Below are 19,149 nucleotides of genomic sequence, written 5' to 3' on the forward strand. Positions count from 1 at the left end.
TTCATTTTTTAGTTCCTTCAGAACTCTGGGGTGTATACCATCCGGTCCAGGTGATTTACTACTCTTAAGTTTGTCAATCAGGTCTACCACATCTTCTAGGTTCACTGTGATTTGGTTCAGTCCATCTGAATCATTACCCTTGAAAACCTTCTCCAGTACGGGTACCTCCCCAAAATCCTCTTCAGTAAACACCGAAGCAAAGATATCATTTAATCTTTCCGCGATGGCCTTATCTTCTCTAAGTGCCCCTTTAACCCCTCGATCATCTAACGGTCCAACCGACTCCCTCATAGGCTTTCTGCTTCGGATATATTTAAAAAAGGAGGAAAACTGCAAAAACTCCAGCGCATATCCTGCTCGTATATACTTCCAGGATCAATTGATCCAATGTGCTCTTGACCCACCTCTGACAGAAGAGAGAGAGGCATCCCCTATCTCCTGCTCCCGGGAGTGGGTTTTCAAACCTTCATTGGGAGGCTCGGGAGGATCCACTACCCGAGCTCGCACCCCTTCTGAGCTGTTTAGGATGAAAGGACTGAGACCTACCAAAATGTTGTGTCTTCTGAAAGGTCGCTGCTTTGTAGGGTCGAAAATGCTGGGATCCTCTAGCACAACCTCGCATGCTATCTGCTTCTTATCCTCCAGTAATCGAGGAACCGGTGATTCACCCCACTTACTGGCCAGTTTCTCCAACTTGCTCCCAAATAAGAGCAAGCCTTTAAAGGGCAATTTTGTGAGGTTAACCTTGGAGATTGCATCAGCCACCCAATTTCTCAATCATAACTGATGCCTGGCTGCTATTACCAAAGCCACCCCTCTGGCTGAGGTGCAGACCAAATCGCAGCCTACATCTGCCAAGGCAGCAGCTGCTGGCTCCAAATCTGCCCTGGAATTCATCCCAAGTCATCAACCTCTTGAGAGAGAAGTAAACAAGAGCAAGCCACTAGAGAACAACAAAAAGCTATTTGCAAAGTCATTGCCACTACTTCAAATGTCTGCTTAAGGATAGCTTCAATCCTCCTATCATGTACATCCTTCAAGGCCACTCCTCCTTCCACAGTGATAGTTGTCCGCTTGGAGACTGCACATAGAAATGCATCCACCTTCGGAAAACTTAAACGATCTCTCACCACTGGATCCAAAGGGTACAGGCCTTCCAAAACCCAACCTCCTTTGAAATTATCCTCTGGGGTACACCACTCAAGATCAATCAATTCTTGAATGGCTTCCATCACAGGGAAAAAACAAGAGGCTTTACGCAGAGAAACCAAAATGGGATTTTTCTTTGGCTCAGACATGGAATCTGCCCCAGCTACTCCCAGCATTTTCAAGGTTTGGGAAATCGGGATTGCCAGTTCATGTCTATGGAAGTACTGTAGCATAGTCCTATACGGTTCTAATCCTGGAGGAATTTCACCATCCTTGAGAGAGTTAGAATCGGCGTCATCATCCGTGCCATCCGGATCTCTATTAGGTAGTCCCGCTGCTGCTCTAGGAGTACTCCAGCGCTTACCAGTAGCTCCAGGCAAAGTTTGCACCTGTGACTCTGCTCTGGGAGCATTGGACGGGCTGAGGACTGTGCCCGAAGAAAGGATTGCAATCCCTGGAAAATTTCTACCCATGAAAATGTAGAACTATCCAGACCAAGAAGTACCTGAGGCATACTCATTGAGCTGCCTTCCCTTGCTGAAGAACAAGTCAGGGGAGTTCCAAAATCAAGCCACACCTGAAAAGTCTTTACCTAGACCTACATCTGGCTGGGAAGAACCAGGGTTATTGAAATCAGAGGAAGATAATTCTCCCTGAGCCTCCAAACAGCTCTGTCACAAGTCAGCGGGCACTCCTGGTTGAGATGGCCGATATGACAGGCAGTGCAAAGAGAAAGGCGCCTAGGTTTCTTAGATATAGGCACCATTATGCTGGCAGCGTGGTGATTGGTGGCTGGAAGCGTGCGTCTAGTTTTTTGGGTTTTTTTTAGGCGTCCAACATCTAGGTGTCCCAATGCCTAGGCATCCAAGACTTAGGTGTCCCTAGGATAAGCACCGCAAAAAATTAAGTACACAGCAACACAACTTGTGTGCACAGGTAAGCAGACGGCCACTTAAGGCGCCACTTAACTTGGATGCACAGACTACTACTAGGCCTGCCTAAGCATCCAAAAACTGGATGCACAACAGACGCATAGCTAGACGCACACATCGAACTGACAATCCTGTAAAGGGCAGCCTAAAGAAAGCGAGCTAAACATCATTGAAGCCAGTCATGTGGCGTGCAGCGAAAAAGTCTCAGATCAGGGCCTAGTCTACAGAGGCTGCTCACTTCCCTTGACCTCCCATGGAGCGGGATGAACGTCGGAATGGCATGCCGAGCACAGAGACACGGGGAAGGAGGAAGCCTTACAGCAAAAACCCTCCATCTCTATGTATTTCTTTTTTTTTTTTAAAACCTACCTGAGCTCAGTCTTACCTGGCTGAGTACAGAAATGGTCTCCGGCTGCGGGGGGAGGGGTTGCACCTGCTGCCTTTCAGCTGCTTAACAGCTTAGTCCAGCTTAGAAACAGCTTAGAACCAGCTTAGAAACAGCTTAGAACCATCTTAAAGAAAACTGGTAGCTGGTTTTTCTATGTTCACAACATCCATTTAATTGGGCCTCTAGTAAACTTGGGTGGGGGGGGTATACCTAGGCAAACATATGAAAAATTGATTTGCCCTGAATTATCATCCTTTGCTTGATAATATTTGGCATGACTTGAAAAAAATGGACTAGGCTATCTCCTTCCTCGCTGGGGAGAATATCAGTTGTAAAGATGAATGTCTTACCAAGACTGCTCTATTTGTTCCAAAATTTGCCTATTTCAATTTGAATGATGTTAAAACTCAGGCAAAGAAAACGTTTTAGTTTCATATGGAAGAAACAGGAGGGACCATATCACAACCTCAAGAAACATCGCTAATAAGAAATAAGTATGATCCCCGATAATCCAGTTTATCGGGGATCATACTTAGTTTCAACAGAACCAATGCTAGACACTTGTGCTCAGTCTAAGGCAATAGGAGAGGAAGATGAAATGGTTGACAATGAAACTTTATCAGATAGAAAGGCTGTTTTGAGAAGGTAAAAAGAAAATATAGGAATCATTCTGATACTTAATTATATATTTACAGGGAAATTTCAGCAAAAAGAATGCTCCAACTTCCAAAACCTTTGGCCTTAACAGTAAAAACTGCTCTCTTTTCTTTTGTGTCTGTTTAGCTAAATCAGGATAAACATTAACTTTGAAATCAAGGTATCCATACGGTATTGAAAAAATAACTTCAATACCCAGTCTCAATCGGACTCCAACAAAAAGGTGACAATATGTGTTGCTGGAGAAATGAAATCTTTCTGGGTCGTCTCCAAGATGTTAGTAAGATCCATCCGAGGTGAATCCACTGTAGAAAGAACATTAAATTCCTTTTGATCTCAGGTGACCCTTTTTGACTGCGGAATATATAATATACCCTAGATGTTAAAGGCAAAGTTTGCTCAGGGATCTTAAGGACTTCTAATAAATATTTCTTCCACATGTCCTTAGGAGATACTGTAGGATCTTTTGGGTAATTTATAATACGAAGGTTCCTCCCACGTATCTGGTTTTCCAATTGTTCAAGTATATTAGTTAAGACCTGATTTTCTTTAATAAAAGAATGCTGTGCTTCTGAGACATTCCCAATTTCCATTTTGAGATTTAAACAGGAATTTTTATTCATGGAGACACCACCTTCAAGCATTTCTAATCGATGGTCTAACAAACCCAAAGAAGCAACCAGAGGATTTATTTGTTTTACAATATTGTCATTCAGGGTTTGAATTGCCTCCCATATTGATTCCAAAGTGAATGAAGCAGGTCTTACCAGCTCAGGTATCACTGTTCCAGCTTTAACAATAAAATCCTTCTCGAACTGCCTAGAGGCAGCACAGCTAGCATGGTCCCCGGGGTCCCTAGATGCTTCGAGAGGCATCGAATCCACTCCTGAAACCTCTCCGACTAGAGACCATTGATAGCTATCTTCTTCAGTGTCCATTGTCACCTTTTCTTGGAACATTAAGATAGCTCTAGTCTCAGCGGGATTTCCCGGGGCATTCCATTGCACTGGGGTTAGTGATGTCAAGAGCTCAGGGAAGGCATCGGGTTCCACTTCCTCCCGGCTTTCCTCCAGCAAGCCAACTCCCGGAGTTGAGGATCCCTGCAGCACATGGACGTCCATCGGGTCCTGGACTTGAGGTATCGATGTAGCACGTAAAGCTTCATGCTCCCTGGCCCGGCGTTTTCTGCCAGAATGGGGCATATCGAATCAGTACATCTCCACCCGATGAGAGTGTCTCAGGCACGTACTGCTCAGTCAACCATCTTGGATCCCTCTCTCCAATTGTGAGCTTTTGGAATCAACCAGATGCTCCCCCCTGGAGAAGGATGCCATCTAGATTGGATACTGTGTGTACAATGAACAAATTAACTGCCACTAAACATCTAATGCTTAAGAAATCTGATCTGGTTTGGGGGCCCTATATGCATTGGAGAGTATCTACTTGCTCCTGATTTTATTCTCTGGTCTTTTTCTCAGTGCTTTGTTAAATATTTGTTACTGCCTTGGATTACTTACTCTGTCTTCATAGAATTTGCTGAGTAAGAAGGGTTAGAGGGAGGGAGAGGTGGGGAGAGGTGGGGAAAGCACAGCTGCTTACCTGTAACAGGTGTTCTAGGATAGTAGGATGTTAGTCCTCACATGTGGGTGACATCATCCGATGGAGTCCAGCATGGAAAACTTTTGCCAAAGTTTCTAGAAGCTTTGACCAGCAGACTGAGCATGCGCAGCTTGCTACTATCTGCGTGTCCATGCGAGGATCCCCTTCAGTCCCGTACAAAGCAAAATACGAACAAAAAAATAAAACAAAGTGAAAGGAGAACCCAACTCAGTGGGGAGACGGGAAGGATTCCTGAGGACTAACATCCTGCTGTCCTAGGAGAACACCTGTTACAGATAAGCAACTGCGCTTTCTCCTAGGACAAGCAGGATGGTAGCCCTTACATGTGGGTGAATACCAAGCTCCAGACTGGCCCTGCTAACAGGAGAGACCAACAGCAACCGAACAAGGTGCCAATGGACACAACACAACTGCAGCGCTGTTGAACAGCAGGGGATTGTCTCGTTACCACAAAGGCATGAAGAGTTGGGTTCAGGCCTGGAGCAGGTTGAGCAGGATGGATTGACCAAAGGCACTGTGTCCTGACACCTGTCTTTATCTAAGCAATAATGAGCCACAAACGTGTGAAGAGAACTCCAGGTTGTGGCCTGGCAGATCTCGACGACAGGGACTGCACGCAAATGCGCCACCGACGTCGCCATAGCCCGCACAGAGTGAGTCTTTACTCTGCCGGCTAACAGAAAGCCTGCCTGAGTATAGTAGAAGGCGATACAATCTGCCAGCCAGTTCAACAAGGTCTGTTTATCCACTGCCACTCCCAGCGTGTTGGAATCAAAGGACATGAAGAGCTGGGTGGACTGTCTGTGCTGGCAGTGCAAATGAGGTAGAATGCCAAGGCCCTTTTACAGTCCAAGGTATGAAGAGCCTGTTCCCCTGGGTGGGAATGAGGCCTCGGAAAGAAGGTGGGTAAAACGATGGACTGACATGAAAATCTGTTACAGGGCAGAAACTTCAGATGTGTACGCAAGACCACACGATCATGAAAGGACCGTGTATGGCACGTATGTAACCAGAGCCTGAAGCTCACTGACCCTACAAGCCAAAGTAATCGCCACCAGGAATATGATTTTCCAGGTGAAGAACTTCAGGTTGCAGGATTGCAGTGGCTCAAAAGGAGGACTCATGAGCCGCACCAGCACAACACCGAGGACCCAAGACACAACTAGAGGCCAAAGAGAGGGCTTTAGCTGGAGGAGGCCCTGCATGAAACGGCCCACTAAAGGTTGGACTGAAATTGGAATGCCAGTGACACTTCGATGGTATGTGCTGACAGCGCTGATGTGCACTCTGACTGAGCTAGTCTGAAGCCCAGACTTGGACAGATGCCACAGGTAGTCCAACAGCCGGGGGAGGGGGCATGAGAAAGCGTACAAATCATGATCCGCGCACCAGATGGAAAACCTTCTCCACTTCAAGCTGTAGGACTTCCTGGTGGAGGGCTTTCAAGACGCCACCAGGACCTGGAAGACACAGTCCGAGAACTCCAGAGGCTGGAGGACTACATGCTCAACATTCAAGCCACGAGGACCAGCACCCAGAGGTTCGGATGGCGCAAGGTGCCCTGATTCTGTGAGATTAGATCTGGCGCCTTCCCCAGAAGGATGGGTGCCTGCACAGACAGGACCTGCAGACGCGGGAACCAGACCTGTCAGGTCCAAGAAGGCGCCACAAGTATCATGGTCCCTCTGTCCTGCTGAAGCTTCAACAGAGCCCTCAAGAAGAGCGGTCGAGGGGGATACACGTACAACAGGCCCCCCCCCCCAGTGGCGGGAGAAGGCATCGCAGGCCCCCCCCTCCCCCCCTCGATACCAGGGAGCAATACTTGCTCACCTTGTGATTGTGTGGGGAGGCAAAGAAATCCACATCCAGCGTACCCCATTGGCAAAATAGCTCGGCCACTTCCTCCAGGTTGAGGGACCACTCATGTGGCTGGCAGGAGCGGCTTAAGCGGTCCGCTAGAACGTTGAGATGGCCCGGCAGGAAGGTCGCTCGCAGAGACATTTCCTGTGAAAGGGCCCAAGTCCACACTTGTACCGCCTCGTGGCAGAGGAGGAACAAACCCGTACCGCCCTGCTTGTTGATATACCACATCGCAACTTGGTTGCCCATCTGAATTAGGGTGTCCTTGGACAACAACTGGCCTCTGAATGCCCACAGCGCATACAGAATTGCTCGAAGCTCCAGGACGTTTATCTGAGAGCAGGCTTCGGAGGCAGTCCAGAGACCTTGCACGTGGATACCATTCACTTGGGCTCCCCAGCCTTGAGGGGAAGCATCAGTGGTGAGAATCACCTGAGGCAGAGAGGGAAGTCCCTTTTCCAGGTTGGAAATATCTTCCCACCAAGATAGAGACACTGAGTGTCTGTAATTGCGACAGGAGCCTCGAGATCCTGGGAAGCCTGTTGCCAGTGGGACCGTAGGGTCCATTGGGCTCTCCTCATGCAGAGGCGAGCCAGAGGGGTCACATGGACGGAGGTCGCCATATGGCCCAGCAGGCGAAGCAAAAGGTGAGCTGGCACCCTCTGGCTGTTCCGGACAACAGTAGCCAGCGAGGCAAGGGCGATCGCCCGATCTCTGGGTAAAAAAGCTTTTGCTTGCACCCTGGAACCAGAGCCATGTGTCGAAGGCAACCAGTGACGATGCTTGCTCTTTCGGTGCTCGGCCCAATCTTTCCCCTGCACCAAGGAAGCAGAAGATCCCAATGTCCAGGAAATTGGTGAGACCATCAAGGATCTATCACCATCCCCTTGATCCTTGGAGGTAATGGCGAGAGGAACAGCCAGGGGAAGCGTGTCAGAAGGCTCCCTGCGACCTCTTGGCATCAATGGGACAGAAGCAGGAGTACAGGGAGCAGACTTTGGGGCCCTGAAAAATTTCTCTATCTTATCGAGGTGCGCCCTTTGGGGTCATCTGATCACACAAACGGCACTCGCGGATGTCATGAGAGGTCCCCAGGCAGAGGATGCAAACCTCATATGGATTCTGATAGACATGGTCCGCGGGCACTGGGGGCACCAACGAAAACCGGTCAACGCCATGAAAAGTGCCCGGCATGCAGTCGATGACAAGCGGTCACCATGGGACAAGAGTCGGGAATCAACCGCAAAGTTGGAAAAGGCAACCGAAAAACCTACTACACCAAGGAGGCACAGACCATGAAGAGGAACCCATCGAGGAGATAAGCAGGAACACGAAACCTATCGAAAAAAACAAGAAAAATGGAGAGAGTTCCACGACTGAAGCAACTGCACCATGGAAAAGAAGAGACTGAAGTGGGACCTCGCGCGGACGTGTGGATAGTAGCAGGCTGGGAATGTTCAGTCTGCTGGTCAAAGCTTCTAAAAACTTTGACAAAAGTTTCCGTGCCGGTCTCCATCGGATGATGTCATCCACATGTGAGGATTACCATCCTGCTTGTCCTAGGAGAAGGAGAAATAATGCAAAATACTTGAATTAAGTTCTTGGTACCTGATTATATTTCTACATGGTGTGTACATTCGTTGTATTATCATACTTGATGACAACAATAAAACCATTAATTAAAAAAACAAACCAAAACCAGCTACTGGACCAAGGCACCATCTGATGGACCATGGAAATCACCTCAGGATTACTCAACTGGGGGAGGGAACCTTTTGGCATCACCACAGGAGAGCGGGGTGAATTTATTTTCCTTATTTCTCCTTTTTAAAATCAAAGCAATCCCCTGTAGGGAGATGGACATCCGCCATCTGCTGGAGACGGAGAACACTGGCAGGCTGATGTCACTGCAGAGGTATATATACTATGACATCAGTTTGCTCCATCTCCAACTGCTGGTAGAGGTGCATAACCCACTTGTTCTGGATTCATCTGACTGGATGCTAAGAAAACCCTTATTTCTGCTGTTCTGTATACACAGTGTACACATTAAGTGGTCACCCAGTAGTTACATAAAGTGCAACTTATCAATTATTGATTGGTCAAGACTACAGTGGGAAGCAGTGTATTCTGGGAGATATGGTTTAACTGCTACCTTGCTTTAAGTTCCCATGGAAAATACTGCCTTTTCATCTGGTTCAGCTGAGCAACCAAAGGCAACTCAATTCAAATTTGACACCGATCAAATATTTTATTCCAGTTATTCTTGCCTCAAAAAATGGTTTGGAATTTAAGACTCAGTCTGAGGATTTCAATAATGGTTAAATGATTTGGACCTGAAAGTAAGATTTACTTGGGGTACCACTGGTGTTGTTTCTTTTTCGGATATTTTAATTACTGAAGTGTCTGGACATTTCAAGACTTTCGGGCCGATACAGTAAATCCCGCGGGAGAGCCAGCACTCCGAGACGAGTGCCCGCTCTCCCAACGCACGCCCAGGCCACTCTCCTGGGCGTGCGATCAAGTATTTAAATGAGGGCCCGCAGTAAAAAGAGGCGCTAGGGACACTAGCATGTCCCTAGCGCCTCCTTTTTGACAGGAACTGCGGCTGTCAGCGTGTTTGACAGCAGACGCTCAATTTTTCCAGTGTCAGTTCTCGAGCCCGCTGACAGCCACGGGTTTGAAAAATGGACGCTGGCATAATTGAGCGTCTGTCTTCCGATCCCGCGGGCACATTTAAATTTTTTTTAAGTTTTGGGGCCTCCGACTTAATATTGCTATGATATTAAGTCGGAAGGTTTACAGAAAAGCAGTTTTTTCTGCTTTTCTGTACACTTTCCCAGTGATGGCAGAAATTAACACCTGCCTTTGGGGTAAAAATAGTGCGTCGAAAATGCGCAGCCAAACGCAGGCTAACAGTGTGCTCCCCTACTGTATCAGCCTGTTTGATATTTTGCTAACCCACAAAAAAAAGAATCTTTTAAAGTTTCAAAGCTATTATCCACTCAGGACTGAAAACCGGTCTTCCAGTAAGTCAGTTTTTTAGATTAAAGTGCTCTTCTCTTTAAGATTTCAAATATCAAGCATATATTTTTATGCGTAGGTTTTCGAATCATGGATATTCTAGGCCTGCCAGTAAAGCAGCTTATCATCGCACACTGTACTCAGATTATGATACATTGCTACAATATAAAAGTCTTCCATAAATTCTAGCATATATTGAAGATGCACATTTCTTTCCAGGCAGCAACATTAATAGCCTTTGGGGAAAAATATTAGCGTGAATAATCTTTTCCCCCATTACAGCAGAGAGAGACTCAGATTTTCCAGCACAGATCGTGACATGGTATTTACTAACCACAAAATCAAGTATGTGGAAGCATCCAACTACTGTGTATCATTTATACTACAGATAAAATATTCATTGTTAAATCTTTGGGAGTATTTTGTGCACTACATTGCCTGAGTCCTAAAATGTATATTGTATGCACAAAAAGATGGATTCTGATATATCTGCTCTTAAAATATTTATGCTTTTTTCTATTTTCTATACAATATAATCTCAATGTAAGCTGATCATCTCATCCAAAATTCCAAGAGTTTTAGTCGCCCTTCTCTAGAAGATTTAGAAAACATCTTATTCAAAAAGGAAAGCAATGGTAGGAATGGAAAGTCAGACTTGTGCATACAATGGGACTTGCCAGACACCACTGGCAGCATCACTGCCACCGGCCAACCATAATGGCATCTTTCAGAGTCTGAACAGCATACTTCTCTCTTGAACCTTCAATTTTTTTCAAAATCATTCCTAAGCAAGCTGTCACTTTTTCAGAACTGGAATCAGAGCACACCATTCTCTGGGCTCATTTGCTATGAAATTGCTTTCCATTCCTTTTACACCTTAGGGAATAATGAGATTGACATTTTACATAATTTTCTATAAGGAGCAGCTCCAGCTCTTACTCAAATTTCAACTTAATGCCCACACAGGAACCATATCTGTGTCTGGGTATATTAGTCGCACCTTAAGTAAAGGTTGCATTTATCAAAATTTTCCATGGCAGTTACCAAAATAAGAGAAGGAAATAACCATACAAGACGGAAAAAAAAACTTGCAATCTCCAAATTGCTAAACAAATATATATCAGGAAAATTGAGAGCAAAGTCTTACCTATCCAGATGTGGAGCAGGTTTTGTAGTTCTGTTCATTAATCACAGACATGGGTACGATGACAATAAAATCAAGGATTCAAATGAAATGGTTGGGTATGTATAAAGAAGAATGGTGCAAAAGAAAAATATTAAAGAAATGCAGTTAATATATTGGCAATTAGAAACTTAGAATCACAATTATTTAACGTTATCGAAAACATCACTTCCAGAAACCATTACTATTAAAATAATTAAAAATGATTACTGGTAATGCATCTCTACTATACCAATTAACAGTACTGTTAGAAAATTGACCTTGCAATTCTATACTAAAATAATAATTTAATAGTAGCATTAAATATTTGTCAAACACCTTCTGAAAATCCAGATACACTATATCCACTGGCTCACCATTCCTCACATGTTTATTAACCTCTTTAAAAAAAATGTAGCAGATTGGTAAGGCAAGATGTTCCTTGGGTAAATCCATATTGGCTTTGCCCCATTAAACCATATCTATCTATCTATATGTTCAGTGATTTTGTTCTTTAGAATAGTTTATATGATTTTTCCCAGCACTGATATCAGGCTCACCAGTCTACAGTTTCCAGAATCACAGTTGGAGCCCTTTTTAAAAGTTGGCATTAAATTGGCCACCCTCCAATTTTTAGGTGCAATAAACTATTTTAATGATAGGTTACAAATTGGTAGCTTGATTAGTTAGGGGTAGTAGGGGTAGTAACCGCCGCAATAAGCAAGCTACACCCATGCTTATTTGTTTTACCCAGAATATGTTATTCAGCCCTTATTGGTTGTTTTTCTTCTCCCCTGCCGTTGAAGCAGGGAGCTATGCTGGATATGCGTGTAGTATCAGTTTTTCTTCTCCCCTGCCGTTGAAGCAGAGAGCTATGCTGGATATGCGTGAAGTATCAGTTTTTCTTCTCCCCTGCCGTTAAAGCAGAGAGCTATGCTGGAAATGCATTGAAAGTGAAGTATCAGGCTTATTTGGTTTGGGGTAGTAACCGCCGTAACAAGCCAGCTACTCCCTGCTGTGTGAGTGCGAATCCTTTTTTCTTCTCCCCTGCCGTTGAAGCAGAGAGCTATGCTGGATATGCGTGAAGTATCAGTTTTTCTTCTCCCCTGCCGTTGAAGCAGGGAGCTATGCTGGATATGCGTGAAGTATCAGTTTTTCTTCTCCCCTGCCGTTGAAGCAGAGAGCTATGCTGGATATGCATGAAGTATCAGTTTTTCTTCTCCCCTGCCGTTGAAGCAGAGAGCTATGCTGGATAGGCGTGAAGTATCAGTTTTTCTTCTCCCCTGCCGTTGAAGCAGAGAGCTATGCTGGATATGCGTGAAGTATCAGTTTTTCTTCTCCCCTGCCGTTGAAGCAGGGAGCTATGCTGGATATGCGTGAAGTATCAGTTTTTCTTCTCCCCTGCTGTTGAAGCAGAGAGCTATGCTGGATATGCATTGAAAGTGAAGTATCAGGCTTATTTGGTTTGGGGTAGTAACCGCCGTAACAAGCCAGCTACTCCCCGCTTTGTGAGTGTGAATCCTTTTTTCCACATTTCCTCTTGCTGTTGTAGCTTAGAGCGATGTTGGAGTCACAGTAACCATGTGTATGTTTATTGAATAAGGGTATTATCTCCAGGCAGTAGCCGTCATTCTGGCGAGCCACCCACTCTTTATTGACGGCCTCTTGATTTTATGGATCCACAGTGTTTATATCCCACACCCCTTTGAAGTCCTTCACAGTTCTGTTCTTCACCACTTCCTCTGGAAGGGCATTCCAGGCATCCACCACCCTCTCCGTGAAGAAATACTTCCTGACATTGGTTCTGAATCTTCCTCCCTGGAGCTTCAAATCGTGACCCCTGGTTCTGCTGATTTTTTTCCTACGGAAAAGGTTTGTCGTTGTCTTTGGATCATTAAAACCTTTCAAGTATCTGAAAGTCTGTATCATATCACCTCTGCTCCTCCTTTCCTCCAGGGTGTACATATTTAGATTCTTCAATCTCTCCTCATAAGTCATTTGATGAAGACCTTCCACCTTTTTGGTCGCCCTTCTCTGGACCGCCTCCATCTTGTCTCTGTCTCTTCGGAGATACGGTCTCCAGAACTGAACACAATACTCCAGGTGAGGTCTCACCAAGGACCTGTACAAGGGGATAATCACTTCCCTTTTCTTACTCGATATTCCTCTCTCTATGCAGCCCAGCATTCTTCTGGCTTTAGCTATCGCCTTGTCACATTGTTTCGCCGACTTCAGATCATTAGACACCATCACCCCAAGGTCTCTCTCCTGCTCCGTGCACATCAGCCTTTCTCCCCCCATCGAATACAGTTCATTCGGATTTCCACTCCCCATATGCATGACTCTGCACTTCTTGGCATTGAATGTCAGCTGCCATATCTTCGACCACTCTTCCATCTTCCTTAAATCCCGTCTCATTCTCTCCACTCCTTCCGGCGTGTCCACTCTGTTGCAGATCTTAGTGTCATCCGCAAAAAGACATACCTTACCTTCTATCCCTTCCGCAATGTCGCTCACAAAGATATTGAAAAGGACCGGTCCCAACACCGATCCCTGCGGTACACCGCTTAAAACCGCTGTCTCTTCAGAGAGAGTTCCATTTACCATCACACATTGTCTTCTGTCCGTCAACCAGTTTGCAATCCAGGCCACCACCTCGGCACTCACTCCTAAGCTTCTCATTTTATTCACCAGTCTCCTGTGCGGGACAGTGTCAAAAACTTTGCTGAAGTCCAAGTAGATGACATCGAGTGCTCTTCCTTGATCCAATTCCTTGGTTACCCAGTCAAAAAAGTCAATCAGATTTGTCTGACAGGATCTTCCAATGGTGAATCCATGCTGCCTCTGGTCCAGCAATTCTCCCGACTGTAGATAGTTCACTATTCTCTCTTTCAACAGTGACTCCATTACTTTTCCCACCACCGAAGTGAGGCTAACCGGTCTGTAGTTACCAGCCTCTTCTCTGTTCCCACTCTTGTGAAGCGGGACCACCACCGCTCTCCTCCAATCATTCGGCACCACTCCCGTTTCTAGGGATCTATTGAACAGGTCACACAGCGGACCCGCCAGCACATCTCTGAGCTCCCTCAGTATTCTGGGATGAACTTCATCAGGCCCCATGGCTTTGTCTACTTTCAGTTTCACCAGCTCTTCCCATACATTTTCTACTGTAAATGGAGTTACATCTACTCCATTCCCCTCCAGTTTCTTGTTAACTAGTGACGGTCCTTCTCCAGGGTCAATGATATGGAAGGAACAGAAAATCATAACTTATTTCTGCATGACAAATATCTCAGGATACTCAAAGAACAGGAAATTTGAGTACCCTAACCTTGCATCGGCAATGAGACCAGTGCCGCATGACAGTCTTCCTGTTCCAAAACCACCAGAGGTGTAGACACTTGATGATGAGGATGAGGAGGTAGGCGATGATGGCAAGCCGCCACAGATGGAAGCTGCGGCTGATCCTGACTTTGTGCCATCAACATCCAGCAATCCTCATTTAATATCTCAATCAGAGATAAACGATCTGGTCAGAGATTTGGCTTTATCGAAGAGTCAGGCGGAGGATGCTTGGGTCAAGGCTGCAAGGATGGAATCTTGTGTCATCTGATATGAAAATTTCAGTATTTCACAGCAGTCATGAAGATTTGACAAAATATTTCAACCTAGTAGACAATCTGACATTTTGCTGTGACATCAATGGATTGTTTTGTGCTCTCGGATCTGACCACTACCCAACAGAATGGCGATTGTTTATTGATTCAACAATCTTAAGTTTGAAGGCTGTTTTGCTGCACAACGGCAATATCTATCCATCAATACCTGTCAGTCATGCCGTTCATATGAAAGAAACTTATGAGATCATGCAGCTACTGCTGAACCATATTGAGTACTTAAGGTACAATTGGAATTTGTGTGGTGATCTGAAGGTAGTTACAATTCTACTGGGTCTGCAGCTTGGTTACACCAAGTATCATTGCTTCCTTTGTGAGTGGAACAATTGAGCAAGAAATTCGCAATACGTCAGAAAAGTCTGGCCTCTCCGCAAGAAGTTGGTTCCAGGGTAGAAGAATGTTGTGCACGACCCATTGGTGGATCCAAGTAAAATATTTCTTCTACCTTTGCACATCAAACTTGGGCTGTTGAAAAACTTTGTTAAGGCAATGAATAAGCAAAGTAAAGCCTTTGATTATTTGTGGCAAATGTTTCCACGCATAAGTGTCGCCAAGATAAAAGAAGGTGTTTTCATTGGCCCACAAATCAGAGCTGTGATGAAGGACAGCCACTTTAATGGTCTTCTGCAAGGTACAGAAAGTGTTGCGTGGACAGCCTTCAAGAATGTAGTTTGTAACTTTCTAGGCAACTATAAGGCAGCAGACTATGTCGAACAAGTTGAAAATCTGCTTCAGGCATAAAACTGATGAAGTGCAACATGTCATTGAAGATACATTTTCTTCATTCCCACTTGGACTTCTTCCCAGACAACCTTGGCACTGTGAGTGACTAACATGGTGAAAGGTTTCATCAAGACATTGTCAAAATGGAGAAAAGGTGTCAAGGCAAGTGGAACCCCTCCATGTTGGACTCTCATCCACAAAGCATCGGACAGTGATTACAAACGAAAATCTGTGGCAAAACCTTTTTAGTTTTGTTTTCTGGTGCCAACATTGCTATTATAGCTTATGCCGCTACAGACACGCAACAATGCTTAATGTATATCGCACTTTTCTGGCAAATGGTATGTGATACAGACATAATAAATGCATATTTGTGTTCAGCTTGTTAAAATCTACTTGTTTCACCAAAGGTTGTGGAGGAAACAAAATGTTCCCAGAAATTTGTTTACCAGTGTAATGTGCCTTCTTTGCTTGTAATACTTGTATCTGCTCTATTTTCGGGAAGTACAGCAAGTAAAGCAACTAAGGCCTAGATTTATCATTTTGCTACATTTATAGCAAGCCTAATGCTAGGTAGATAGTACAGTATGCAAATCTTCTTTTCTTTCAACTCAGTGCTGTAAGTGATATCCAATCTTCACAGGTGTCTACTGTGCTGTTTGTATCTGTGACAGTGTATCTAAAACTGTCCCCCAAGCTTTCCCCACCCCCAACTCCTCACCCCAAGTTTGAAGTCCATCTATTCCAGCGCTATAAATAGCAAAGTGACCCCACTTTGCTATATTGAGTCTCTTTCCCTCACCCCCGCCGCAAAACGTGGTAACAGCATTTTCGGTCCTATTGCGGCCACAATGCAGGGGAAATAGGTGTAGTTATTTCCAGCGATAAAACACATTATCGAATGCGTTAACTGCTGAACATTACCATGAACTCCGCCCTAACTCCTTCCACATGAATAATTAATGCATAACTTGCATATTAACACACGCTGCAATAATTAACTCGTGCATTAAGCCCTTATGGCAAAATGATAAATGACCCTGTAAATTAGATAAAAACTTTATGCATCAAATTAAATGTTATATTCTTTGTCCTTGCTTTGGAATGTAGTAATCTAATTGTTTTTTTGGGGTTTTTTTTTAAAATAGGCTTTACTTTTGAGAAGGGCACCCCGGATTATCAGGGTGCCCGGGCATAATGTGGGTGCTAGGCACCCGCTACGCTGGCACCCGGGGGGAGGGTAGGAGCTGGGAAAGTGGGCCGCTGTGTGTGGGAATCCTTAATTCACCCACAGGCTGCTGTAGAGGCTGATGTAATACAGTGCAAAAAGCTTAGTGCACCTTTTAGAGATTTAAACTTTATAATTTAATGTTTTTTAGCAATAAAAAAAGGAGCATTAAAATGGAAACAAAAATGTGAGCTGAAATTAGTGCACCTCTATGCAAATCCCATTTACATGAAGTGATTAGTTATTACTCCCCAATGTAGGGAGGTGTGTTAAAGGCCACAATGCTTAACCATTTTCTTAATGGCTAAAAATTAACTCCTGGATCAGAGGTGGAGTAATGTTAACTTAGGTTTCTGGGGTTAGTATTAATGTATGGTCATGGCCAGCTGAACTGCAGCCAAGTTTATAAAGGCTGATGGGGCAGAAAGGAGCAGCCATTCTACAGTACAGGTCTTTGTAGTTTGCCTAGATTGGGGTGGGGGAGCCTCTCTAAACCCAGGGCAGAGTACTCTCTGACCTGGTGGTCCCCAGGCAGAACCAGAGTGCCTCCAATTTTTAAAGTTAAAAAAAGTAGTAAAATTAGAACACTTTTTAAGTTTACTACCGTGTTTAGTGAATATGACCGATGTAAAAATGAGCACTAAACTTAGCATATCTTGTCTTAACTCACTTTTTAAAATCCCTGATATATCTGAAAACCATCTGCTTGTGCATTAACTTTTTTTTAATGTATGACTAAAGAAAACATGCTAAATTTTATCACACTTTTTTTACTCATGATTTATTACATTGGGGTCATATTTATTTATTCACATTTATATGCCACTGATACAAATGCCCATAGTGGCTTACAAAATAAACATATACAGCAAAACACAGGATTAAAACAATAAAGCCAATATACACAATCAATCAATAAGGCCAATACATACAAACAGCATATCAAAACCAGACTGAATAAAAATTAATCTAAAAATAATAAAATTATAAAATAAAATAGAGCCAAATAAAATCAAGATGATTAAAAAAAAACTTCATACATAAATTCCTAATAAAAGCACTTTAAAATTAATGTTAGAAAGGCTTAGAATAATCAAGCAAATGCTTGTTTGAACAAATAGGTTTTCAGTAGAGTCTTAAATTAAGACACTCAACCATCTTAAGCTCATAAGGAAGAGTATTCCAGCATGATGGTGCAACAATGGAAAAGGGACATTTGCATGTCACAAAGCCTGGCTTGTTTCACTTAAGGGATATGAAGCAAAAATCTGGGATGATCTCAGTGATCTTGTAGGATTGTGCAGGTGCAACATTGCGTTTGCCCAAGGTAATGTATTGTTTACCAATAACTTGTGGGTTAACATGGCCACCTTGTATTTAACCCTCCGCTGAATAGGAAGCGAGTGGAGTTCAAGGGAAGTGAAGTGATTATTTTTACTACAGCCATTGATCAGATGTGCAGCAGCATTCTATAGCAGATGCAAAGGTTTGATTGATATATATGGCAAAAAAAGGGAACTGCTATAATTTAACAAGGGGAACAAAAATGCCTGAACCACAGCATGGAAATTACTAGGAATTAGGAGTCACTTAAGTTCTTTAAGTAGTCTACATTTGTAAAATCCTGCAAACTACTGATCTAATCTGAGGGATACAAGACAGTTTGGAATCAACAATCAATCCTAAACTTCAGGCTTGTGAGGAGATAGAAATGACAGCATTGTCAACACAAACATGCAGAGGGGTTTCCACAGAATTACTATGATTAACCCCTATGAGTTCAGAGTTAAGAGGCCTTATTGTATCTAGCTTATTGCTTTAGCTCAAATATTCCCTCCCCAATATTCTTTGTAATTTTGTCTGTCTCTATTAGATTGTAAGCTTCAAGAAATGGGGACTGAATATAAATCTGTAAAGTATACATCTGGCAGAGCTACATAAACGATCTATATAACACTATTAAAAAAAGAGGGAACCCCCTTAGTTTTGTTCTGTTTCAAATACTTTTTTTAAAGAACAAATTTGGCAAATGAGGAAAAGCCAGTTCATATAATCTATTTATATAAAAAAAATATAAATTATGCTTCTAGTGCCAGATTGTCATCTGTTGCCTGGACTGCCATATCTAAGCTGTCGCTGTGTCCTTCTCTCCTCATTTTCCATACAGGTTATGGCTGGAGTGCTATGCTCCCCACCAGACATTTGCTGTCATGTTCAGCTACTTCAGGAACTGCAGATGCTGCTGTGCTATACGCAGAGTTCCAATACAGCATGCAAGTCTCTGCAGTTGCAGCCAACACAGACTAACAGTCATAACATCAGTGCAGTGCTACTGACATCCTGCAAGCCTGGATAGAGGTGAGGGCTGGAATACAAGGAGGGAGGCTACCTAGAAAGCAGAGTATACAAATTAGCTGTAAATCTAGATAGGAGGAAAGAGGGGTTCCTTTAAAATGCAGAGCAAACAAATGCTATGGTGCACCATACAATGGGGACAGAGTAGTTCTCCCTCCCTGCCCCCTCCAGAACCCTATACATGCACAAATTCTCAATATCCCTCTCCCCCCTAGCCATCCCCACACCCATGTCGAATGGTTAGCGTAGCTGGGTTCAAAAAAGGTTTGGATAAGTTCTTGGAGGAGAAGTCCATTAACGGCTATTAATCAAGTTTACTTAGGGAATAGCCACTGCTATTAATTGCATCAGTAGCATGGGATCTTCTTGGTGTT

General features: G+C 44.0%; 1 protein-coding gene across 7 annotated transcripts in view; it reads right to left on the minus strand.

Annotated features, from left to right (window-relative positions):
- NKTR (natural killer cell triggering receptor) overlaps positions 1–19,149 on the minus strand; it is a 369,410-nt gene that overhangs the window by 183,252 nt on the left and 167,009 nt on the right. For all 7 annotated transcript variants that reach the window (XM_029588338.1, XM_029588337.1, XM_029588336.1 and 4 more), the window contains one exon: positions 10,778–10,807. In XM_029588338.1, the coding sequence (XP_029444198.1) occupies positions 10,778–10,807 (30 nt within the window). The remainder of the gene's footprint in view (positions 1–10,777; positions 10,808–19,149) is intronic.

Source organism: Rhinatrema bivittatum, chromosome 2, assembly GCF_901001135.1.
Source record: "Rhinatrema bivittatum chromosome 2, aRhiBiv1.1, whole genome shotgun sequence".
In the NCBI taxonomy this organism is placed as follows: domain Eukaryota; kingdom Metazoa; phylum Chordata; class Amphibia; order Gymnophiona; family Rhinatrematidae; genus Rhinatrema; species Rhinatrema bivittatum.